The sequence below is a fragment of the Schistocerca gregaria genome, chromosome 8 (genome assembly GCF_023897955.1).
Source record: "Schistocerca gregaria isolate iqSchGreg1 chromosome 8, iqSchGreg1.2, whole genome shotgun sequence".
NCBI classification, from domain to species: domain Eukaryota; kingdom Metazoa; phylum Arthropoda; class Insecta; order Orthoptera; family Acrididae; genus Schistocerca; species Schistocerca gregaria.
The window spans coordinates 459,571,221-459,598,502 of record NC_064927.1 but is presented as its reverse complement, the minus strand read 5'-3'; the positions used below and the strand labels follow the sequence as shown (position 1 = coordinate 459,598,502).

The 27,282-nt window shown below is 42.1% G+C and overlaps 1 protein-coding gene across 2 annotated transcripts in view; it reads right to left on the bottom strand.

Annotated features, from left to right (window-relative positions):
• The window catches only part of LOC126284068 (endoglucanase E-4-like), a 370,904-nt gene that overhangs the window by 13,393 nt on the left and 330,229 nt on the right, over positions 1-27,282 (bottom strand). For both annotated transcript variants that reach the window (XM_049982697.1, XM_049982696.1), the window contains exons 6-7: positions 25,644-25,806; positions 10,627-10,791 (exon numbers count right to left, since the gene is read on the bottom strand). In XM_049982697.1, the coding sequence (XP_049838654.1) occupies positions 10,627-10,791; positions 25,644-25,806 (328 nt within the window). The remainder of the gene's footprint in view (positions 1-10,626; positions 10,792-25,643; positions 25,807-27,282) is intronic.

Here is a 27,282-nt window from a genome sequence, read left to right as displayed (position 1 = left end):
CAGGGTGAGTAATTTCCATGTGATGGCCAGTGTTTTCCAACCCTGACTATGGGGAAGTTCTAAAAATCCTGCCAGAAAGTAGCACTTTACAAAAGCTCTTTAGCAGGAGCAGGCAGTGGCTAATAAAAATGCCTACATTCCACTCCTAATTCCAACAGGCTGGAAAGAATTACGGAGCTCACAAAACTGAGAACTCTGCTAGAAGCCCTCATGGGGTTGAGACAGCAAGTCATGAGCCCTCTGGGATGGAGTTTGTGTTTTAAAATGGTTATCAATCCTGAAGTCTGGAGTTAGTGATCCTCCATGCTTAATGAGACTACTCTTCTGGTACTGAAAGCCTACAAAGCATTCGAAAGTGTGTTCCCGTGCACAGGCATCGAATTCCCTGTTTCTCTCAGCAAGTTGTGCATAATAGTGAGTGTGGACTTGTTCACTAAAAAAAGGCCTCAAAGCAGAGTGCAGAGTTATTAGCTAATTGGAGGTGGTGTTGAGTAAACGTGATGGACTTGGCTGGGATTAACTGATAGAAATTTGACCTCAGCTCACAGATGTATTAGACTGATTTGATCATGTAGCTGAGAGGAGAATTAATCCTGGTACCCCAATAACTGTTTACAATTAAATCTGTGCGTAATACAGCATTTAATTTATCTTGCACGTCACACATCGTAATCAGTAAATGGATTCTGGTTGTGGCTGTGAGTGTGACTTCATTAATGCCATGGAGGCTTCAAGTCATGGGAGGAACGTCTCAAACAGTCTACGCTTTGATCGTTCTCTGCAAGACCAGTAGTAGTTCCCGATGCACATCTGGAGGCATTCTGTAATCTGTGGAACTTCAAAGTGTTGGTGAAACACAGAAATTGCCTCGGGATTGAATACAACAGTCATCATGCGCATTTTCCTCCATGGGAGTAATGTCTGAAACAGTCTACGATTTGATCGTTCCCTGGAAGACCAGTAGTAGTCTTTAATTTATCTTGCACGTCACACATCGTAATCAGTAAATGGATTCTGGTTGTGGCTGTGAGTGTGACTTCATTAATGCCATGGAGGCTTCAAGTCATGGACAAAAGGAATGTTTCATTTTTTTTACATAAGTTATTCATGATACCTATTATTATAAATAATTACTTATGAATGATTTATGTGTAATAGTAGGAGGAAATCTGCTGTTCATTTATAAAAATATGATGCTTCCTCCTAAAATTTCAATAAAAATTTAGAAAATCATTTTTTAAGGTGACTCTTTCTCATTTTGGACAGATAAATATCTCCATGAGGTAGGTGTGCTACACATATTACAGAAAGTGATTTATAGAGATAACAGTCACTTACTACAGAAAGTCTCCAAAAACCCAGCTACAGCATGTGGAAGCACAATGTCATGATTCAAATGCCACAGCAAAATGGACATGTTTCAGATACCTCCAATAGATTCCTAATGGAGCCCTGTGCCCAAGTAAAAGTTTACATTATGCTTTTAATAATATTATGAAAAGTAAAGTTGCTACTCACCATATAGCAGAGATGCTGAGTCACATATAGGCACAACAAAAAGACTGTCACAAATAAATAAAGCTTTCAGCCATTAAGGACTTTGTCAACAACAGACGTTCACACACAGGCAGACAGACCCACACACACACACACACACACACACACACACACACACACACACACACACACAGAGAGAGAGAGAATGCTCACATAACTCACACAAACAACTGCAGTCTCTCACTGAAACCACACTGCAAGAATCAGCACCAGTGGTAACTGGGTGACTGGGTGGGGGTAACGAGGAGGCTGGGGGGGGGGGGGAATAGTATGGTAGGGGTGGCAGACGGTGAAGTAATGCAGGTTAGATGGAGGACAGGGGGGTTGGTGGAGAACGAGGAGGGGTGGGGGAGTAGTGGAAAAGGAAAAGGAGAGAAGTAAAAAGGCTGAATGTGATGGTAGAATGATGGGTGTGTAGTGCTGGAATGGGAACAGGGAAGGGGCTAGATGGGTGAGGACAGTGACTAACGTTGGTTGAGGCCAGGAGAATTACATGAATGTAGGATGTATTACAGGGAGAGTTTCCACCTGCACAATTCTGAAAAGCTGGTGTTGGTGGGAAGGACCCATATGGCACAGGCTGTGAAGCAGTCATTGAAATGATCAAAATGACAGAGAAGTTTTCTTATCCGTAGCCAGATACCAGTCTCACATACTGTTCCCGCATTGTTGCTTGGCTCATGGAATCTCCCCAAATGGCCTTAGCATCAAATTACCCACCTCTGGCTGTCACCCCTCCTTCCACAAAGACCTCCACCTGTTTAGATTGTGTCAATCCTTAGCCTTCACCAACATAGCCCTGCAAAACCATATCAACCAAGCCCAACCTCCTTACAGTACTTTCTCTCCATCTGTAAAATTCTAATGCTATGCAATTCCAAATTCCTGGGACTCATAACACACAACAAAACTCTTGCCCTGCTGGAAATTGAGCAACTTGCACAACGCCACCTCAAAAAGCTCTCCATTCTGTTCGCTTCCTACTCCCGCCTTGGAGTACCTCTGTAACAACCTCCAAACTTGCCCATGTCCCCTCATAGCTGGCATATCCTATCTCACAGACCTACTACACTTAACCCACCTTCCAAAACTTCTTCCCACCACCCCACAGAATACAGAACCTTAACAGACCTGTAACACAGTCATGAACATTTCATTCAGAAGCCTTAGCACCACAGTGATATCAGTCCTTTCCAAAGACCTCACCTATTGCCCCAATCCCAAATTCAATCATGCAGGACTTGCTACAGATCTTTTCTGCTTCTCCCAGCCCCTACAGTGGAAACACTTTTTCCCCAGCAACCCTACCAATTAGACTCAACCAAAGACCAATACTGAACGCTGCCTAATTCAGTCACTCCTCCATCAAATCGTGATCCACCCCACTGCCCCTGAATCAACCCCTGTTAACTTTCCAGAATTTATTAACTTCCAATCGTGCCTTACTATCATTCCCAAAATCCTTCGACATGTAAAACTAACCTTACATCCACAGAGTAACTGCAGTCCACCATCTAAAAACTGATCCTGACCTTATAATCATAAAAAACCTGATCCTGCAGACGAAGGCTCCACCACTGTTGTTTTGAACCACAAGGATTACCTGACAGAAGGAGTCCACCAGCTGTCAGATACTTCCACCTACTAACTTTGCCACAGTGACCCCATTCCAGAAATCCAGCATGATCTCCATTCACTACTCAAATTCTTCAATTCCCAGAACCTCTCCCCGGAATCCATCTCTCTACTCACCCCTAGCACTTCACACTCTCCTACCTTCTACATGCTTCCTACAGTCCATAAACATTACCACCCAGGATGCCCCATTGTGGCTGGTTACTGTGCCCCCACTGAGAGAATCTCTGCTCTCAGAGACCAACACCTTCAACCTATTACCTGGAACCTACCCTCCTATACAAAAGATACCAACCATTTCCTCCACCGACTCTCCACAAATCCTGTTTCTTTACCACACAATACCCTGCTCGTCACTATTGATGCCACCTCCCTTTACACTAACATTCTTGATGCCCATGGCCTTACTGCTATTGAACACTACCTTTACCAACACCCAACAGATTCCAAACCAACTATCTCCTTCCTAGTCTCCTCACCCACAATTACCTTTCATTTGAAGGCATTACTTACAAACAAATCCAGGGTTCAGCCATGGGTTCCCACATGGTAACACCATATGCCAATCTATTCATGGGCTATCTAGAGGAATCCCTTTTAAAGTCCAGAATCCTAAACCCCTCACCTGGTTCAGATTCATTGATGACATCGTTGCGATCTGGATCGATGTTGAGGATTACTCACATTCCTCCAGAACCTCAACTACTTTCCCCCCATTTGTTTCACCTGGGCCTACTCAACTCAACAAACAACCTTCCTCGATGTTGAACTCCACCTCAAAGATAGCTACATCAGTACCTCCTTCCATATCAAATCTACTAACCACGAGCAATACTTCCACTTCGACAGCCGCCACCCGTTTCATACCTGGATGTCCCTTCTGTACAGCGTAACCACCTGTAGTTGTCGCATCTGCAGTGAAGAGAGGTCCCTCTTGAAATATATGGAAAATCTCATTGGAGCCTTCACAGACCGTAATTATCCTCCCCACCACACACAAAAAAATTTCCATGTCTTATCTTTCAAGTTTCCCACCACCTCCCAGAATCCCACCATCCTGCCACTAAGAGCATTCTCCTTGTAGCTTGGTACCAACCAGGACTAGAGCAACTGAATTACATTCTCCACCTGGGTTTCACCTACCTTTCATCATACCCTGAAATGAGAAATGTCCTGTCCACTCTCCTTCCCACCCATCCTACAGTGGTATTCCGCTGTCCACTGAACCTACACAATATATTCATCCATCCTTACGCAACCTCTGCTCCCAAGGCCTTACCTCTTGGCTCATACCCCTGTAATAGACCTAGATGCAAGACCTGTCCCATATATCTTCCCACCATTACCTACTCCAGTCTGGTTATGAATATCACCTATCCCATCAAAGGCAGGGCTACCTGTGAAACCAGCCATGTGATCTATAACTTAAGCTGCAACCACTGTGCTGCATTCTATGTGGGCATGACAATCAACAAGTTGTCTGTCTGGCTGAATGGCCACCAACAGTCTGTGGCCAAGAAACAAGTAGACCACCCTGTTGCTGAACATGCTGCCAAACATGATATCCCTTGTCTCAATGACTGCTTCACAGCCTGTGCCATATGGATCCTTCCCACCAACACCAGCTTTTCTGAATTGTGCAGGTAGGAACTTTTCCTGAAATACATCCTACATTCTCGTAATCCTCCTGGCCTCAACCTTCGTTAGTCACTGTTCTCACCCATCCAGCCCCTTCCCTGTTCCCATTCCAGTGCTACCCAGCCATCATTCCATCATCACACTCAGTCTTTTTACTTCTTTCCTTTTTCACTACTTCAGGCGGCACTTCACTGCCTGCCACCCCCACCATTCTATCCCTTCCTCTCCCCAACCCCAGACTCCTCGTTACCCCCACCCAATTGCCACTCCCATCATGTACTGGTGCTGCTGCTCGCAGTGTGTTTTTAGTTGCCTGAGGTTGCAGTCATTTGTGTGTGTGTGTGTGTGTGTGTGTGTGTGTGTGTGTGTGTGTGTGTGTGTGTGTGAGTCTACGTCTATTGCTGATGAAGGCCCTAATGGCTGAAAGCTTTATTTATTTGTGACAGTCTTTTTGTTGTGCTATCTGCGACTCAGTATCTCCGCTATATGGCAAATGGTGAGAGGCAACTTTCCTTTTCATAATATTGTTATTCTCCGCCCTGGATTTTTCACTTAGCTTTTAGTCAGTCATCAAAAACAACGTACTGTAACTTTATTTTCTCAGAACTTTTAACTAACTACCTTACAAAAACTTACATCAGAGAGATCTTTTTCAGTTAAGAGACTTAACATATCAAGGCTTAAGACACATGTACTCCTGATAATGGCTTCCAGTAAAGTATTTCGAAAATGTCCAGACAAAAGTCACCCTTTCTGTTATGAGAAAAATTAATTCTTTGAATTATCTTTATATCTTTATTTTTATCCATGGAGCAAATATCTCATGTAACATTTAAACTGAGGCTGCCTGATAGGGACCTGTAACAAATGACTTTATTTTCAGTTTGCATCCACAAGTTGTACCAAAATATATTCTTCCTTCCTTTGTCAAGCAGTGACATCCAAACTACATTCTCAGTATTTACTAGGATATCATTGTCCATGAATCTTCACCAAATCATGAAGTAGGCTTTTATAGGAAATGAACGATGATTTACAGTTTTCATATCAGCAGCTACGGCCTCTAACTGAGGTATGGCAGAGGATATTTTGTGATGATATAATTTGCCCTAGGCCAATTTTTTTTGTTGCAGATGTCTTCACTTGTGGAACACAGCACATATCCCAACTCTTTTATGTTTAATATGATTACTGCTATTAATTTCCCTGAAAATTATAGCTATATGCACACTATAAGGGGGCTCTTGGCGAGGTGGTTGATGGAAATAGCTGAATTGATGGAAATTGAAATGCACTGACTGATATTGAGTGCTTTCCCCTCAGTATGAAGTTTAGCTATCAGATAAGAGAGTGTTTAATGCACTGAAGATATCTACAGAGAAGACATCAAATTCAGTTATACATTTCAATGATCATCAACTCTTCATGTGACTTTTGTTTTTGTAGCTGCATAAGGGCTGACCAAAAAAAATTTCTGTTTGAGGGTATTTCTGCAGCATAACTTAGCATAACTCCAATGCAGATATATAAACACTGATATGTTGTCAAGGGATTGGTGTGTCTTTCCGATGTGCATGAGATAAGTGTGAAAATATAGACTATGGTGATGCTATTACCAAATGTGTCCAAACAGGACCAACATGCTGTTATTCTTTCCTTGGCTGCTGAAGAACGAACACCAGTAGACATCCATCAGAGAAGGAAGAATGTGTGTAGGGCAGCATGTCTGTCAAAAATCAACATCCAGGAGAACTGCAACAAGGGGTCTGCTGTTTCATGACAATGCACATTCCCATATCATAAATAGCGAAATCCAGGAAGATCTGCAGGGGATGGGCACTTGGTGCATGGAGTGGCAACTGACCCTTAACATAGACAAATGTAATGTATTGTGAATACATAGAAAGAAGGATCCTTTATTGTATGATTATATGATAGCGAAACAAACACTGGTAGCAGTTACTTCTGTAAAATATCGGGGACTATGTGTGCGGAACGATTTGATGTGGAATGATCATATAAAATTAATTGTTGGTAAGGCGGGTACCAGGTTGAGATTCATTGGGAGAGTCCTTAGAAAATGTAGTCCACCAACAAAGGAGGTGCCTTACAAAACACTCGTTCGACCTATACTTGAGTATTGCTCATCAGTGTGGGATCCGTACCAGATCGGGTTGACGGAGGAGATAGAGAAGATCCAAAGAAGAGTGGCAAGTTTCGTCACAGGGTTATTTGGTAACCGTGAAACATTACAGAGATGTTTAACAAACTCAAGTGGCAGACTCTGCAAGAGAGGCGCTCTGCATCATGGTGTAGCTTGCTCACCAGGTTTCGAGAGGGGGCGTTTCTGGATTAGGTATTGGATATGTTACTTCCCCCTACTTATAACTCCCGAGGAGATCACTAATGTAAAATTAGAGAGATTAGAGCACGCACGGAGGCTTTCAGAGAGTCGTCCTTCCCGTGAACCATACGCGACTGGAACAGGAAAGGGAGGTAATGAGAGTGGCACGTAAAGTGCCCTCCGCCACACACCGTTGGGTGGCTTGTGGAGTATAAATGTAGATGTAGATGTAGATGTAGACCATAATGCAGAAGTTAGGCCAACTCAAGTAGGAGACACTCAAGCACCCACCATATAGTCCTCATCTTTCCTCACATGATTATTGTGCCTTTGGTCCCTTAAGAAGATCTTGAGGGTCAACAATTCCTGTCAGATGAGGATGTGCAGCTGGCAGTTATGGACCACTTCTCACAGCAGGACACTATGTTTTACCAAATGGTTATCTTCAAGTTGGTGCATCAGTAGGATGATTGACTCAATGCTCACGGTAATTTTGTCTGATTGGTGTACCTTTCCTGGACTTTAAGACCAACAAATGGAAACTTTCTAGCTACAGGATACAGATGATAATTTTCTACATCTGAAAGTTGATGCCTAACCAAATTTCACTCCTCTTCCATAAGAGTCATGCTAGTAGTGCCACTATCAGGATGCAAATCAGGTTTGTTTTAAATACACACTGTAATGTTTGTGAGCATTTATTTGCCTTTGCCTTTGAGATTGAGTGTTGTGAGTTGATGTTAGGGGACAAAGATGCCATTATCAATACATCACTGAGTTTGATAAAGGCTGTGTAATACGGCTACTAGAAGTTGGATGTTCTTTCTGCAATGAAGAGAAAGACCTGGCAGGAATGTAGCCACTGTACTGAATGCTTGCAATGATGGTCACGGGAATGTATGGTTGCAAGAAGACCGGGCTCCAGATGGCCTCATAAGTTGGGGTTCCATATGCCATGTTTCACTACCGAGAGGGAAGACCATTATGTTTGGCATATGGCTCCAATGCATTGTACTGCATCTACAGCAGCAATGTGGCACAACAGTGACAAAACTAACTGTTAAAGATCTGTTACTCCAAGGACAGCCAAACACCCTGTAGTGTGCAGTCCACTGACCCCCACCCACTGCCTTTTGTGACTTCAGTGCTGTCAGGCGAGAGCTCATTGGAGAGCACGGAGGAGGTCTGCTGTGTTGTCTGATGAAAGCTGGTTCTGCCTCAGTGCCAGTGATGGCTTTGTGTTGGTTAGAGTGAGGCCAGTTATGGACCTGCAACCAAGCTGTCTTTGCACTAAACACACTGGGCCCACTTCTGGGGTTTCTGTGGTGTGATTTTGTATGATAGCAGGAACACTCTTGTGGTATCCCACGCATCCTGACTGCAAATCTGTATGTCAATCTGGTGATTTGACCTGTTGTGCTGCCATTCGTGAACAGTATTCCAGTGGGTATTTTTAATAGGAGAACGCTTTGCAACATACCACTCTTGTAACCCAGTATGCTATAAGAGTGTCGACATGTTGCCTTGTCCTGCTAGACCACCAGATCTGCCTCCAACTGAGCACTTACGGGATCTCATTGGACAAAAACTCCAATGTCAGCCACAGACAGTATTAACCACCCTGTATTGGTCAACTAAGAGCAATGGGCATGGAACTACACCCCACAAGTGACATCCAGCACCTGTACATCACAACACATGCATTTTTGCATGTTTGTATTTAATATTCTGGCAGTTACAACAGTTATTAATGTGCCAAAATTTTACATTTGCAGTGGCTTATCTTGTGGTTACATTAACCTGTGATCTTGCAACACAATCACTTAAATAAGTTACCTACACAAATGTATTCCTGAAATGTCATTACTCTAAATTAATTATATTCCCACAGTAATTGTTAATAATATTAATTTTATAAAATGTAGCATAGAAATGTGTTGATTTTTAAGAGACAGTTTGTTTGAAATCAGTTTTTAGTTTCTGCTATGTAGATTGCCACATGTGAATCTGTGAAATTATCTGTCACTTGTGAAGTAAGCAGTTCAGTGGTTGTTCGGATGCTTCCAAAGAATTGTTCAGATGTTGAAAGTGAAAATTACCAAAAAATGAACACAATTATGAAACATGTTTGTCAGAAAATTATTTCGAAAATATGAACTGCATATTCATGTATGAATATAAAATAGTCCAAAAAAGTGATCCTAGGACAAACAAGAAAGATGTACTATTATGATCAACAATCATCGTAACTCTCAATCCATCAAAGTAAGTATATAAAATTAATATTTTGTTTCCTGTTCTAAAACTTCTACCACCTGCAATAAATCTCATTAGTTTAATCAAAGGACTACAATTTACAACTAAAATTTAGAGTTAATTTTTGTCATCATTGAGAGCAGTAGCATTGCAAGATGCACTAAACATCACGTTGTCCAGTAGCTCACATTAACAGTGACCATTCATTTGATTTGTATCAAATCTGCTACTTCCATTAGCCACTTCACCAAGTATCTTATTAGAGTGTGCATGTAGTAGTTTAATACCATAACACTTAAAAATAAAATTCATCTTGTAGTGCTACAGAAACTGAGTGGACAAGTGTAGCAAATGTGTATCAATGAACAAAAAATGTATTAGCAGATATTGATCTTTGTACTTCCTCCTCCTTACAGATGAGTTCCTCTTAACTGGGAGTCTGAAGGATGTTCCTCTCCATTCTAACCTCTTTTGACTTATTTCTCTTTTCTCTCTGAGGAAGAAACGAATAGTTCCAAAAGCTAGGACAAATTTGTTACATCTTCTCTCTCCTTTGTATGTCCATCAGTGCTACTTAGAGTTAAGTAATGGCTAATCATCCTTCCTCATTGTAACTTTATAGTTTTCTCAAGTAAATTTTCCCTTTGATACAATTAGCACCTTTTCACATCAGTGCTTAAATTTGGTTGGTGTAATTCATAAAGGCAGATCACAAGTGAAGTCTAGTGTTGTAGTTTCTCAGCTGATGTTATAAGAAGGACCCTGTGCTATGTACTTAGCAGCAGTTTGCAGAGCACGGATATGTATGTAGATGCGCTGTGCAAGCTAATAAAGAGAAATGTTACCTCTGAGATAAAACTGTAATGGAAAGCTTACAACTAAAGGTTTGCTTCAGTGCACTTTGTATTTCACTGAGTGGAAAGGGGGGGGGGGGGGGATATTGCTGTGCACGCTTCATGCTGTAATAGTGTAGATGATTTACACAATGAATTATTTCATACATCAGGACCTAATCTATATAACTCTGTCTTTGGAGAAGGGAAACAGTCTCATTTTCATATACTGCCAATACATTTAAGTTGCTAGTTTATTCATGAAGTAATATCAAAATTCCATAAATCAGGCACAACTTTTTTGAATTTTTAGTTAAGTTTGGACTAATGCAGACTATCTTCAGTAAAGTGATAATTCAGTACCTGTAAACAAACAAATGCAACATTCGCTGCATGGCAGAGCGTTCCAAACTTATCAATGTACACTAGTCCTTTAGGTGTTCTCTTTTGGTGGTCAACAGTAAAATCACAGAATGCTTGTGCAGCTTCCACATACTCTTTTTGTTTGGTGAGCTGTGCCATCAGAACCTGAAAAGAAAATAACAGATGTAACTCATAATCAAAAAGATTAGAGTGAAAAAAAGCAAAATTTATGTTACTTTGCGCATTAAAGCTCTGCTATCCCTGTACACAAAACAACCTGTAGATAAATAAGACAAAATTCATGTAGTAAGTTGGTCACTTACTTTTAAACTTATTGCTGTTTCTCATTACAAACTAACTGCACTAAAGTCCCTGCCTCTTAAAATTTTGGTGACAGTGGAGAGAAGATGGTATATGAGCTACTTAACATTGAAACAATAATTATCTGAAACATCTGGACTGATATAGGCTATGTACGTTTTATAATATGTAAATATATGCATATTGTGTCAAGAGGAAGCAATGGTAGCAAAAATCTTCAAAAGTTCATGAACAATTCACTTCTAATTTTTACACAATACAATGTCTAGTTGGACATAGGCTATATATTTTTTAATAAATAAGAGACAATCAGAAAGTTTCAATCTGAGGATGTTGCTCCAGCATATGTGTAATTTAGTGTGAACCAATGCAGGTATTAAGCACTGATGTGTAAGCAAGGGATTGGTATGACATTTGTATCTTTCCGACATGTGTAGGGTAAATGTGGACGCGTTAACTATGATGATGCTATTAGTAAGTGTGTCCAAACAGGACCAATGTGCTGTTATTCTTTTCTCAACTGCCAAAGAACAAACATCAGTAGACATTCATCAGAGAATGAAGAATGTTTATGGAGCAGCATGTCTGTTGAAAAGCACCACTGTGGAATGACGCACCAGGGGATGCTGTTGTTTGACAATATCACACGTCCCCACAACACAAATGCCGTAATGCAGAATTTATGCCAACCCAAGTAGGAAGCGCTCCAGCACCCATCCTATGAACTCAATCTCTCTCCATGTGATCAACATACATTTGGTCCCTTAAGAAAGATCAACAATTCCTGTCAGATGAGAATGTGCAACAAGCAGTTACAGACTTCTCCAAGCAGCAGGATGCAGTATTCTAGCAAATGGGTATCTCCATAATGATTTAGCCTGATTAGCATACAGTTCTGGACTGTATGGTCTTCAAACGAAAACATTTTGATTGCCCCTTATCTATAGAATATAATTGTGTATATGTAATGTATACACGGAAGCTCATAAATTAAGGATAACTGCAGAATGTGGTGCCACACAACATGGCACTACACAAAACTGGCACTAATAGCATAGGCACATAGGGAACACACACAACACAGTCTGTAAGTCCTCAGTACTGGTGATAAGTTGAGAAAACCATCCAGAAACACATGTGCTACAAAATGCCACTGCTTCCGTGCATGTACCCTGACATCAATATGGGAAATGATTACCATGCATACGTACACAGACCGCACAACAGGTTGGCATACTCTGGATCAGGTGGTCAAGCAGCTGCTGGGGTATAGTCTCCCATTCTTACACCAGTGTCTGTCGGAGCCCCTGAACTGTCATAGGGGTTTGAAGACGTGCAGCAATATGTAGATTGAGAGCATCTCAGACTTGCTCGATGGGGTTATAGAATTGGAGAACAGGCAGGCCACTCAATTTGCCTGATATCTTCTGTTTCAAGGTACTCCTTCACAATGGCAGCTAGGCGGGGCCATGTGTTATCATCCATTAGGAGGAAGGTGGGACCCACTGCATCCCTGACAAGGCAGACATACTGGTGCAAAATGATGTCCCTATACAACTGACCTGTTACAGTTCCTCTGTCAAAGACATACAGGGGTGTACATGCACCAATCATAATCCCATCCCACACCATCAAACCACGACCTCCATACAGGTCCCTTTCAAGGACATTAAGGGGTTGGTATCTGGTCCCTGGTTCATGCCATATGAAAACCTGGTGAGAATCACTGTTCAGACTATACCTGGACTCGTTCGTGAATATAACCTGGGACCACTCTGCCAATGAGCATGTACTGTGTTCTTGACACCAGGCTTTACAGGCTCTCCTGTCACCAGGGTCAGTGGAATGCGCCTTGCAGGTCTCAGGGTGAATAACCATGTCTGTTCAGTCATCTGTAGACTGTGTGTCTGGAGACAGCTGTTCCAGTGGCTGCGGTAAGGTCCCGAGCAAGGCCACCTTCAGTGTTCCGTGGCCATCTGTGGGCACTGATGGTGAGATATTGGTCTTTTTGTGGTGTTGTACACTGCGGACATCCTGTACTGTAGCACCTGGACACATTTCCTGTCTGCTGGAATCATTGCTGTAATCTTGAGATCACACTTTGTGGCACATGGTGGGCCCGTGCTACGACCTGCTGTGTTTGTCCAGCCTCCAGTTACCCTAGTATTCTACTCCTCACAACATCATCAGTATGTGTTCTTTGAGCCATTTTCAACACACAGTCACCATTAGCACATCTGAAAATCTCTGCACATTTACTCACTGCAACATAGTCCAACATGCACCAACACACCTCTGCGTATGTGGACCGCTGCCAGCTCCACCATGTGACAACCGCAGATTAAATGCATCACGTGGTCATGCTCTGAGGTGATTTAAACCCACAAACTGCCCACCAGAGCATTGTTTCACCATGTATCAGCATTATCCTTAATTTATGAGCATGCGTGCATATTAGGGAAATGTTGTTAGGAAAAATCTCAAAAAGTTCTTGACCCATTTACTTCAAATTTTTGCATAATATTTTGTTAAACATTCAAATGGGCACAGGCTATATATTTTTTTTCAAACCGCAATGTATAGCTTTTCTGTTAAAACTGACTGCAAGAAAGAAAATTCTGTGCTGCACTGTGAAAGTGTGCAGCTTAGTTTTGTTCATCACAGCCAGTTTTAATTACAACAACAGGGCATTTAAGCCATTAGGAAAATTGTTTCTCCCACATGTATTCTTTCCCTTTATATATAATTTTAAGCCACAGTTGTGTACACACCAATGTACTATTTAGTTTTCGTCCTTGTTGTGACAGTGCCACGACATTTAACAGTGCCGCCACAACAGTATGCGCAAACGGCGATAGAGGCGCTCCGCAACTCGGCTGAGCGCGGGATCGCCACCTAGCTACGAACGGCGCCGGCCGCATGTCACAGCACGGCAGTCGAATACGAGATACTGAGTTGTTATCATGTAATCAGCTATTGTTTCTAAGAGAGAGTGTTGAATATCCACGCAATTATTCGTGATTAAAGGTTATAACACTTTTTGGTGACGAGGATGGGATATTTTCACTGCCTTGTGGATTTGCCTGTTCGTGACGGGGCAGACATGGAACAGCTTATGCAAGCGCTCATTGAACAACAAACACAGCTGACGGCTGCGATTCAGGCGTTGTCGACGTCGCTTACTCATCGTCTGTCTTCCTGTTCTCCACCTCCATTCCCTCCCTACGACGAGGCCGCTGTAGACTGGGAGGATTATGGGAAGCGTTTGCGGCAACACTTCTTGGCTTTCGGCGTTGTCGGCACTCCTATGTGTAAGTCGTTATTTCTATCTTGGATTTCCCCACAGATCTATCAGCTGCTATCTCAGTTAGCCCCTCTGCGGGAACCTACCTCCCTGTCCTTCCAAGAAATGTGTGACTTATTGTCTAACTATTACCGAAAAGACACCCACGTCGTTGCCGCCCGTGTGGCGTTCTACCGGTGTCGTAAACAGCCCCATCAATCTTACCAGGCTTGGGCGGCATAACTACACGGTCTGAGTAGGAAATGTCAGTTTGTCATGGACACTCATCACGAGTCTTATGCTGATTCAATGGTTAGGGATGCTATTCTACGGCTTGCTCCTGATAAAGAAGTTCAGCAACGTGCCCTACAACTGCCAAACCCGTCGTTGTCGGAAGTTCTAAGCATCGCTCAATCCTTTGAAGTGTCTCATGCTGCTGGCGCGCAAATAGACGCGTGGTGTGATGTAGGCGCTGTACAGTCAACTCTAAACACGGACAATTTGCCTGTTTCACAGGAGAACGAAGATGTGGCGGCGGTTCACTCGCGTCAACAACGTCGCGTTGGACCGCAACGCTTGCAGCGAAACCAGCAACCACAGAAGCCGGTTCGTTCCGCACTTCCTTCTTGCCCCCATTGTTTCGTACAGCATGACAGGGCAGCGTGTCCAAAACGTTGGGCCACATGTAATTCATGTAGGAAAAAAGGCCACATTGCTTCTGTCAGTCCCCTAAAGTTCCTGTCGGCGAGGATGAGGCATCGGACATGGATGTTCACTGTGTGCTTTCTCAAACAAATAAGTTGTTTGTTACTGTTCATGTTCTGGATAAAGTCATCTGCATGCAAGTGGACACTGGCTCTGCAGTAATCTCATTAATTCTCGCACGTATTTGGAGTTCGGCTCCCCTCCTTTGTCTCCAGTTATCCGAAATCTGAGGACTTATAATAAACAGAAAATTCCTATCATGGGCCAGTTTGATGCTTCCACTGCCTAAAAGTCTGTTGTTCGGCCCCTCACGTTTTTGTGGTGGATCATGCGGGCACTGAAAACCTTTTCGGTTATGATGCTTTCCAGTTGTTCGGGTTCTCCATTGATGATGATGTGCACCTCATATCTGAGGATATTCCGTATCAACAGCTGGATGGATTGTGTTCTGAATTTTCGTCCGTGTTCTCTGCTAGTCTGGGTTGTGCCAAGGATTTTGAAGCCCACATTACTCTTAAACGTACGGCTCGCCCTAAGTTTTTCCGGGCACGCCCTATCCCGATGGCATTGCGTGCACCTGTCAAGGCTGAGATAGACAGGTTAACAGCTTCAGGGATTCTCCTTCCGGTTACCTCCAGCGAATGGGCATCGCCGATCGTTGTGATTTCTAAACCAAACTGGAGTCTGCGATTGTGTGGTGACTTTAAAGCCACTGTCAATGCTCAGAGCCTCATTGACACTTATCCTCTTCCCCGTCCTGAGAAGTTGTTTACCAAGCTCGCTGGGGGCCAGTTCTTTCCCAAACTTGACTTATTGGAGGGATACCACCAGTTGCCGTTGGATGCTACTTCCAAGGAATTTCTCGTTATCAACACTCCTTGTGGGTTGTATCAGTACCAGCGGTTACCATTTGGCGTCGCTAGTGCACCGGCCATTTTTCAGCGGTTTTTGGAACAGCTCACGGCTTCCGTTCCCGGCTGCATAAACTATCTGGATGACATTGTTGTCACGGGGGCCTCCACTGTGGAGCACCTTCGTAATTTGCATTCACTGTTTTGGGTTTTGCATTCGACTGGGTTGAGGTGCAATCTGGACAAGTCACAGTTCTTCCAACCCTCCATTGTGTATCTTGGTTTCCACTTGTCCCATGAGGGTATGTATATGTCCTCTACGTCAGCACGTTGCGGCCATCTACGGTCAAAGAACTTCAGGCGTTTCTAGGCAAGATTGCTTATTATTACAAATTCATTCCATCCGCAGCGGCAGTAGCTTATCCTCTGCATCAGCTGTTACGCAAAAACATCTCTTTCTGTTTGTCCGACGGGTGTGAGCAGGCTTTTGTCCGCCTGAAGGCTCATTTGCAGTCGGCGCCTTGTCTTGCCACATTCCGTCCGGGTCAGCACTTGGTTCTGGCGACTGACGCATCACAGTATGGCCTAGGGGCTGTTCTCGCCCATCGGTATGAGGATGGATCAGAACGACCCCTCGCCTATGCTTCCAAGACCCTCAACGAGGCGCAACGGCGTTACTCTCAAATCGAAAAAGAGGCGCTCCATATCATTTATGCTTTAAAAAAGTTCAGCGTTTTTTTGTATGGTTCTAAGTTTCACCTCATCACCGACCACAAACCGCTGGTCTCTCTGTTCAGCCCATCGGCGTCGCTTCCGGATAAGGCAGCTCACCGCCTGCAACATTGGGCCTTATACTTGTCTCGTTTTCACTATGAGATTGACTATCGCCCCACGGCCCAGTACGCCAACGCTGACGCATTGTCGTGATTGCCGATGGGCCCCGACCCGGTTTTCGATCGTGATGAACTCCTCTTTTTCCACATTGATGAGGAAGAACGTCGTGCGGTCGAGGGTTTTCCACTTACAGGTTCGCAGGTCGCGTCGGCTACTGCACGGGACCCATTCCTGCGTCGGGTGATCGGTTTTGTTCAATGGGGTTGGCCGGACAGGACCAAGGGCCGGGCATCGGATCCCCTTCACAACTATCATGCCTTGCGCCTTCATTTGTCTGTTCGTGATGGTGTTGTTCTTCTGGCAACGGATGGCGCATCTCCACAGGTCGTGGTGCCAGCCTCTCTTCGCAAAGATGTTCTCAAACTGTTGCATGACAGTCATTGGGGTATTTCTCGGACTAAGTCCCTGGCCCGGTATTGATTCCGACATCGCCCACATGGTTGCTGCGTGTGGTCAGTGTGCATAACAACTGGCTGCACCTTGTACAATGCCCTCTTCGTGGCCTGATCCAGCACAGCCATGGGAACGGGCACACGCTGACTTTGCCGGCCCCTTCCTCAGCACTTATTGGCTACTGTTGATTGACACCTTCTCGAAGTTTCCATTTGTTAGATGTGGCATGGCCGCCAACCGCGCACTCTACTGCACCTGCTTTACCCTGTCAGGCCTTGTGCTGTGTCCCCTAGTGTGGGAAAATACTTGGTGGGCGCCGACGTGTGGGCACGAGGGTATGGATCTCGCCCTAAATGGATTCCAGGGGTGGTCAAGGCTCTTCGCGGCCGCCGGCTTTGTGAAATACGTAGGGGCGATGGCACGGTTGTTCGCCATTACGACCAGATGCACCCACGAGTGGTGCCGACGCCTGTGCCACCACCCCTTCCTTCGCCTCCACCAGCCCGAGAAGCCAGTCCTGTCGCCGCTGCCGATCTACTGTACGTGCTGATGCAGCCGACATTGCTACCGCTTCCGAGTATGCCGGAACTGGCCCCAGTCGTGATGCCACCTTCTCCAGGACCCACCTCGCTGGAGCACACTCCCAGGTCCATGATACCTATGGATGCTGCTCCGGAGTTTCCACCCATCATCTCATCCAGGAGGCACATTCCATGCACAAGCTTCCGTCCTGGACATTTTCGGCCATACTCTCGGGTCTCTCCGTGGGATCTCCTCGGGGCCTCACAAGAGGCCATGGATGTCTCCGCACTGTCCATGTCTCCAAGGAAGTGAGTGTTTTTTTTTCCAAGGGGGGAAAAGTGTTGTGACAGTGCCACGACATTTAACAGTGTCGCCACGACAGTATGGGCAAACGGCGACAGAGGCGCTCTGCAAATCAGCTGAGCGTGGGAGTGCCATCTAGTTACGAACGGCGCCGGCTGCATGTCGCGGCACGGCATTCGAATATAAGATACTGAGTTGTTATCATGTAATCAGCTATTGTTTCTAAGAGAGAGTGTTGAATATCCACGCAATTTTTGGTGATTAAAGGTTATAACAGTCCTCACAGACAGTTTTAATAGAAAACAGGAAGTTAGTTAATTGGTTGTGTGTTCCACTGATAAAGCCCACAGTACGGTAGCCATTGTGATGTGGAACGTGTCAAGTGCACAAGAAATGTACATATGAAATTTTTTTAATACATATATAAATATTAAAATACATACTTAAAGATTAATATTTCTATTATTTACCCCATTCCCTTAAATGGCACAAAATGAATATACTATACTTATAGATTTATTTATTTCTATTCAGGGATTGATCTATGGTATAGAAGGAGTTGTCAAGGAGATATGATTTCAATTTATTTTTGAAGCTGCTATTACTGTTGTCTGCCAGACACCTTCTTTCATCTGGTAATGTTTCAAAGATTTTTATAGCAGCATATTTTACCCCTTTCTGTGCCGAAGATAATTTGAGCAAAGGATAGTGTTATTCTTTCTTTTTTCTGGTATAATGTTGTTGTTTTCAAACTGGTCCATGTTGTTGAGAACAAATTTCATTAGTGAGTAGATGTATTGTGAGGCTGTTGTAAGAATTCCCAGTCTTTTGAAAAGATGCCTCCAAGATGTGCGACTATGAACCCCACACATTATTCTAACCACTTGCTTTTGAGCAGTGAATACTTTTTGTCTAAATGTTGAGCTACCCCAAAATATTATTCCATATAACATCAGAGAGTGAAAGTATGCAAAATATGTTAGCTTACTAATTTCTATATCCTCAGAATTGGCAATTATTGTGATGGCAAAAATTGGTGAACCTAGTCGCTTTAGGAGATCCAACATATGAATTTTACAATTAAGATTCTCATCTATATGTACACCCAAAAACTTAGTATGCTCTACCCTGTCTACTGACTTCTGTTGAAGTGTTATATTTATTGAAGGAACTGTACTTTTTCCAGCAGAAAATGGGATATACTGTGTTTTTTTTTTCAAAGTTTAGAGCAAGCCCATTTCCAGAAAACCAATTAATGACTTACCAAAAACCTTATTTGTATCATTTTCAATTGGAGTTTCTTTTACTGAATTAATAAGGATGCTTGTATCATCAGCAAACAGTGTCAGTTCAGCTTCCAGTTTCAGATAGGAAGCGAGGTCATTTACATATATCAAGAACAGAAGGGGACCCATGATTGAACCCTGTGGAACACCTAATGTAATTTCACCCCAGTTAGATGAAGTGGCAAACTTATTTAAATCACTTGATCCATCTTAGGAAACTGTTTGTTTCCTGTTCTGTAGGTATGACTTCAACCACTCATATGCTATACCATTTGTACCGTAGAATTGGTTCACACAATCAAATGCTTGGACAAGTCACAGAAAATTCCTATTGCTGTCTCAGTGGAACAGCATTTTTGAAATCCAAACTGTGATTTATTAAGTATCCCATTACTGTTGAGATGGCTAACCACTCTAGAATACATTACTTTCTCAAAGATTGTTAAGAATGCTGTATGCAAGGAAATGGCCGATAATTATTGATATCTGTGGTGTCCCCCTTTTTGTAGAAAGGCCCGACAATGGCATATTTTAACCTGTCTGGGAAAATACCTTGAGTTAGTGATGCCTTTCATATGTGACTCAGAACATCAGCTGAAATTGTTTTACTATCTTATTAGAGATGTCATATACTCCAACAGAACATTTATTTTTCAGAGATTTAATAATTTTACTTATTTCACAAGAGGTTGTTAGGTGAAACTTAATCTGACTAAATTTTTTCAAAACAGGCTCTTCCATGTACTGCCCAGCTTTTTCTTTTGAACTGTTCTTACCAATTTTTTCTCCTACAGTTAAGAAATAGTTGTTAAATACATTAGCTACTTATGCACTGTTGGTCAGGATGGTCTTGTTCTCTTTAACAGTGGTTACTTTTCCTGCCTCCCTTCTAACAACATTCCATATTGATTTTATTTTATTGCCAGAGTTGTTAATTTATTCTCTAACAAACATATTTCTTGATTTCCTTACAACTTTTCTCAGTATGTTACAATAATTTTTATCATGTAAAACTACTTCTGGATCTTTACTAGTTCTTGGTATCTCATACAGTTTTCTTTTTCTTTCTGAAGACACTTTAATACCTGTAGTAATCCAAGCTTTCTTTGAAAAGTGTGTAGTGTTACACTTAGAATTTTCTTTGGGAAACAATGTTCGAAGAGGGATATAAATTTATCAAGAAATATGTTGCACTTTTACCAATTGGCTCATCATATACATCTCTCCAATTAACATTTCTTAAGCTTTCTCTGAAGTGCTGTTTAGATACCAGGTTGAGGGACCTCACACTTTTACTTAATGGTTTCTGAACCATACACCCTGTCAGGTTTTCTAAGTTAATCAGTTGTGCATCATGGTCTGATAAGCCATTTACAATAGGGAAAGCACGTGTTTGTTTTACACCCTCTTTCCATACAAATACATTACCTATTAGTGTGCTACTGTCCTGAGCTATACATATAGGGAATTTGATAACTGATTCTGTAATATGTTGTTAATAACACTTCTAGTTCACTTTTTCTATCAGAATTACTTAGAAAGTTTACACTGAAATCACCACAGATTAATAACATCTACTTTTTGTCTGACAGACAGCATAATACATAATAGGGAGTCAAACTTTTTAATGAACAGCTCCCAGTCTCCTAATGGGGACCTGTATACTGTTGCTAATATCAATACTACATTATCTATCTGAAGCTCACATGCACAAACCTCAAAGTACTGATCAACACAAAATTTGCTTACTTCTATAGTTTGGCATTTATGCCCTTGTTTTATGAAAATGGCAACTCCTCCTTTATCCATCCTAGATCTACAAGTGTAAGATGCTAAATTATACCCACTTATACTGACACTATCCATGCCCACAGTTATGTTGTTCAGACACACAGAGTATATCAATCTCACTCTTATTTTTGAGATCATCTAAACACACTAATAGCTCATCTACTTTATTTTTTATTCCCCTGATATTTTGATGAAATATGCTGATACTGCCCTCGGCTTTACCCCTATTAACTATACGTGAAGTTTCTTTTATTCTATTTATCTTGATTATTATCTGTCTTGACTTTGGCTTTAACCTAAAAAACCAGTCTGTCTGGACCCACTAACCACCCTTTGTGCAACTATGAACCCCTTACAGTTTCTGCTAATAGAGAAGCTAACTTACTTTTCCCCATCCTATTCGGGTGCAGGCCATGTGTAGTGTATCCCCACCTACCAATAGCATTTACTGGAACAACACTGAGATTTTGCCGGTGTCTGGAACATCCTGTTCAGTAAGTTTTCTATCACCTGGCTAAGGCTAGTACATGGTTTCACAAAACTTGTGACCTGGCACCCTGCAAATAATTTCTCCTGAAGCTGCTGGCCCACACCCCTCCCATGACTACTGCCTATAAGCAGAATTCTTCTTTTCCTATTCTGGTTTGATCCCAACCTGTCTTTTTTTCTTTAAGCTCAAGTTCTGCTTCAACCTACTTTCAACTACAACAAGCCAAACTGATTTACTAATTGAATTTCTGGAGTTTTTTTAATTGTTTGCCTTTTTCGCCCTTTGCTTGCTATCTTTTCCCAATTACCAGTCTCTTTTTCCTCCCTTAACCTGCATAATTCAGTTTGCGTTTTCTAATCCAGCCTTAAGGGCACAAATTTTTGCCTCCTTTTCTGTGATTTTTCTGTCCTTTTTACATAACCTACACTGCCACAGAAGAGCCTTATTTTCTACCCTCATTTCCTCACTGCCACATTCACCCCAACAAAACCATAACTTACAGTTTACACAGAACACCCCCTCTTTCAAAATTCTATGGCAACCACCACATTTGTCACACATGGTTTGATAGACAGTTATATTTATGGCTTACCAGCTGATGATTATTATAATATCACAGGATCAGATTTTTCCATAACTTTGCAATTCTACCCATTCACATATTAAAACTACATAAAATGCTCTCACTGACCCTATTATCCTACAGAACCAGCACCTATAGAGTTCTCTTTTATCCCCTGTGTACCCCACATACCAATGATCCCAACAAATTTACCCACTCACTTTAAACTTCAATTCCCAATCAAGATTTTGTTTGCAATAACATTAAATGAGACTCAGTGTGAGAGAAAGGGATGAAGAAGAGATGGACAAAGAGAGAGGTGGTGGAAATGGACATAGAGAGGGGGAAAGGACAAGATGGAGGACGAGATTAGTGTTTAATGTCCTGTCGACAACAATGTTATTAGAAATGAAGCATGAGCTTGGATTAGGTATGGATTAAGAAGGAAATCATCCATGCCCTGTCAAAGGTGCCATCCTTGCAACTGCCTTAGGTGATTTAGGGAAATCATGGAAAACCTAACTCTGGATAGCCAGACACGAATTTGAACTGTCGTCCTCCCAAATATGAGACCAGTTTGCTAACTGCTTCACTTCCTCACTCAGTAAGGACAAGATGGGCAGAGGAAGAGATGGGGAGGAAGAGGTGGACAGAAAGGCGCAGAGGGAGATGGACAGAGAGAGAAGGAGAAGAAGATCAGGATGTATACCCAGTTCCTTATACACTCCTGGAAATTGAAATAAGAACACCTTGAATTCATTGTCCCAGGAAGGGGAAACTTTATTGACACAATCCTGGGGTTAGATACCTCACATGATCACACTTACAGAACCACAAGCACATAGACACAGGCAACAGAGCATGCACAATGTCGGCACTAGTACAGTGTATATCCACCTTTCGCAGCAATGCAGGCTGCTATTCTCCCATGGAAACGATCATAGAGATGCTGGATGTAGTCCTGTGGAACGGCTTGCCATGCCATTTCCACCTGGCGCCTCAGTTGGACCAGCGTTTGTGCTGGACGTGCAGACCGCGTGAGACGACGCTTCATCCAGTCCCAAACATGCTCAATGGGGAACAGATCCGGAGATCTTGCTGGCCAGGGTAGTTGACTTACACCTTCTAGAGCACTTTGGGTGGCACGAGATACATGCGGACGTGCATTGTCCTGTTGGAACAGCAAGTTCCCTTGTCGGTCTAGGAATGGTAGAACGATGGGTTCGATGACGGTTTGGATGTACCGTGCACTATTCAGTGTCCCCTCGACGATCACCAGAGGTGTACGGCCAGTGTAGGAGATCGCTCCCCACACCATGATGCCGGGTGTTGGCCCTGTGTGCCTCGGTCGCTGAAGACGACACTTCTCTATTCGTCCCTCCATTCACGCCTGTCGCGACGCCACTGGAGGCTGGCTGCACGATGTTGGGGCGTGAGCGGAAAACGGCCTAACAGTGTGCGGGACCGTAGCCCAGCTTCATGGAGACGGTTGCGAATGGTCCTCGCCGATACCCCAGGAGCAACAGTGTCCCTAATTTGCTGGGAAATGGCGGTGCGGTCTCCTACGGCACTGCGTAGGATCCTACGGTCTTGTCGTGCATCCATGCGTCGCTGCGGTCCGGTCCCAGGTCGACGGGCACGTGCACCTTCCGCCGACCACTGGCGACAACATCGATGTACTGTGGAGACCTCACGCCCCACGTGTTGAGCAATTCGGCGGTACGTCCACCCGGCCTCCCGCATGCCCACTATACGCCCTCGCTCAAAGTCCATCAAGTGCACATACGGTTCACGTCCACGCTGTCGCGGCATGCTACCAGTGTTAAAGACTGTGATGGAGCTCCGTATGCCACGGCAAACTGGCTGACACTGACGGCTGCGGTGCACAAATGCTGCGCAGCTAGCGCCATTCGACGGCCAACACCGCGGTTCCTGGTGTGTCCGCTATGCCGTGCATGTGTTCATTGCTTGTACAGCCCTCTCGCAGTGTCTGAAGCAAGTATGGTGGGTCTGACACACCAGTGTCAATGTGTTCTTTTTTCCATTTCCAGGAGTGTATTTTAGGATGTATTCTTCTGAAAATATTTGTATGGGATGTAGCCTTGTATGAAGTGAAATGTGGACAGTAAGCAATACAGACAAGAAGAGAAAAGAAGCTTTTGAAATGTTGTGCTACAGAAAAATGCTGAAGATTAGATTAGTAGATCAGACAACTAATGTAGATATAATGTATCAAGTGGATAGAAAAGAAATTTATTGTATAACTTGACTTGAGTAGTTGATAGAACACCCTGAGGCATCAAGGAATAGCCAGTTTGGTTATGGAGCGGAGTGTTGCAGGTATAAATCTTAAATACAGCTCTCTGTACTAGTTTATCCTGTGGAGCTGCCACTACCTGCATCCACCTAAACCTGCTTGGTTTAGGTGGATGCAGGTTGTAGCAGCTCCACAGGATAAACTAGTACAGAGAGCTGCATGAAATACCTTCCAGCTGAAGACCACATTGCTAACCGCAAGAGTACTCTCAAGTGTGACATTTTTGTCTGTTTGCTGACTGAAACAGATATGCATACACATATATCAAATATCATAGTTAGGAAAGTACCATATAGATTACTTATCATACAGAAATGTGGTATGGGTTTTCTCATTTTATTATTTTTTGTTTATTGTTTCCATCCTGGAATTTATGTTATCATAACAGGTTACTCATTGCAATCTTCTAAAATATGTCACAGGCACTTTACAAAAACAAACAAAATCAAAAAGTTGTTCTGCTATGCTTTGATAGAAGCCACTAGTGAGGAATTTAAGCCATGTGAAGAATTAAAAGATTGAGATGCGCATTACTTGTAGTCGAGTTAGATACACATGATATTTACTTTCAGTTGGGTTACAGAAAAACTAAATCTAGAATGTAAGGTAGCAGAAGAATAAAATACTTCACAAATACTCCTTTTTCTGTTAACTCTAACCCCTCAATTTTTAAGGATGAGTTTTTGTGTCCTTTTATATGTTTGTTTAACTTAAGAAAAAATATGCAACAAGGTGAACAGTTAACACCTTAAATCCCTGTTAACTGAATGATGTCATTTGTATAAGCCGAAAAGGAGTACTACAATAATACTGCTTGTATAGACTCCATCATTATGAGAATGAAGGCAACAAATAACTATATGTATCTTTTTATGTGAAACAATAACTTCACTTATTGTAAATGAAACACAGATTACATCTGCAAGTTGTTGTACAGGAAACTTGAAACTATAATAACTACCTTCATATTTACTTTCTTAACTCTTCTAAGACTAATATTATCTTTACATTTGTTTAATTCAGCTTATATCCCACATTAATGTTTGCCCTATGTTCCTAAGACAATCAATTCTTCTAGTATGTTTCCAATCAGTTCTTTTAGTATCTTTCTGCATAACAAATGTTTGGTTTCAAATCTATGCAGAAATATTGTAGTATATATTTGGAAATTCTGGACTTAAATAAATAATTGAAATGTTTGCACCATTCTCTTTGTGTGTGTTTTTTGTGGACAATATCTGTTTACTGTGATTTGGCATCTGGTATGGAGGTAGTAAAATAAATTAAATAAATTCTTACCTGAACACCAGCAACCTTCTTATTGTAAAAAAATTCATTTGGCCTTTCTTTCAATCTGAATTTCATATAGTGGTGCTCAGCTTCATCCAAAAACTGTGATTCATTTGTTGCCTTGTACAGCCATGCTGCAGCCCACGTCAGTTCATCACCATAGTCGGTGGACCTGAACAACAATTATATTTCAAATTATTCTTTGTGTGCATTGTGTTTATTTAAAATTTATGTCACTCATTAAATGATGCAGAATTTGTGAATTTACATATAGCAGTAATAAAAGAAGTTGCTACACTTAACAGTCTGCAAGCAATATTCTGCATAAATGAGTAATGTAGGGAAAATAATACCAAAATATTTAAGCACATAGTAGGTGAATGAGATAGTAGGTGAGTGAGAATAACAAAGAGAGAAAATTTGCAGATATATAAAATTCATACACGATATTGTTTCATGGTATTAACTCATTTACTTAACACTAATCCATCTCCTGCTTGAGATTCTTAAAAGAATCAAACAAATGTGTATAAAACAGGTTCAAACATCTGATTAGTTTATAAATGAGACGATGAGTTAAATATTTGATGTTAAACAGGAAAGTCCTTTATGATTGAAAATATTGTAGTTTTTCATGCATTTCAATGTTTGTAATGTGATAACTCCTGGACTGTGTGTCTTACAGTAATATCATTTTGTAGGTACATTCAGCACCATTTGTGGATGTCTGTAAAATGGGTTGTGAACAGAATTAGTGGTAAAGAAGTAATAAAATAAAAACTTATGCCTGCAGCTGAAGTTTTACTGCGTGAACAGTGAAAATGTAGTAAGTAATTATCTTTTTCCTTTCATTAATTTGTGGTGGGTAGAGAAAGTTCAGAAAAGGTTTGAAATTATTTATTAGAAGTCGCTAAGTTCTTTCATTTTCAAATACTGGATGAATATAATCTGGGTAATCCACATGCTGAGTTACACTGTCTCAAGACAAATACACAGTTTAAAGATTTAATGCAATAAGTAAAGTAAGATTATATCTATTAGTGAGCAGCATTTTAATTTTTTTTATTTGGTCAATAATTGTGTGAAATAAGGAAAATCAAATTTTTGTTATGATTGGAAACCACCGGAAAGGCAACCTGCAACTGGTACCAGGTTACAGTTTAGCTTTTTAGTAACAAGGATTAATTTGTGTACAGATTTCTCTGTATGGATGTCATCACATTTTATGAATGCATACACACAACAAAAGTATCACATCACCCTGACATGTCATGACTGTTCCTGTAGTGATCGGTAGGTCATCTCTGATGTTGTTTGTAAACATACACTTTGTTACCATGGGCAGTTGCTATGGGTAGAATGCCTTGCTCGAATAGACTGCAGCATTTCAGTTGAAAGTAAAGCACCAGTAAGGACGCATTAAGAGACATCTGTGGAACAGCACAGTGAACATCCATCATCTCACAAAGGACAGTTGTGACCAATCATCAGGTCCACATCACAGAATGTGCAGAAGGTTTGTTAACCATGGAAGTTGCTCAAAGTGTGCACCAGAATGAAACTGATGTGGTGCAGGCATGAAATTGGTTCCAATTAACAGGTAGTGTTGAGGACTTACACCATACAGTCTGTCCACCTTCGACAAGTG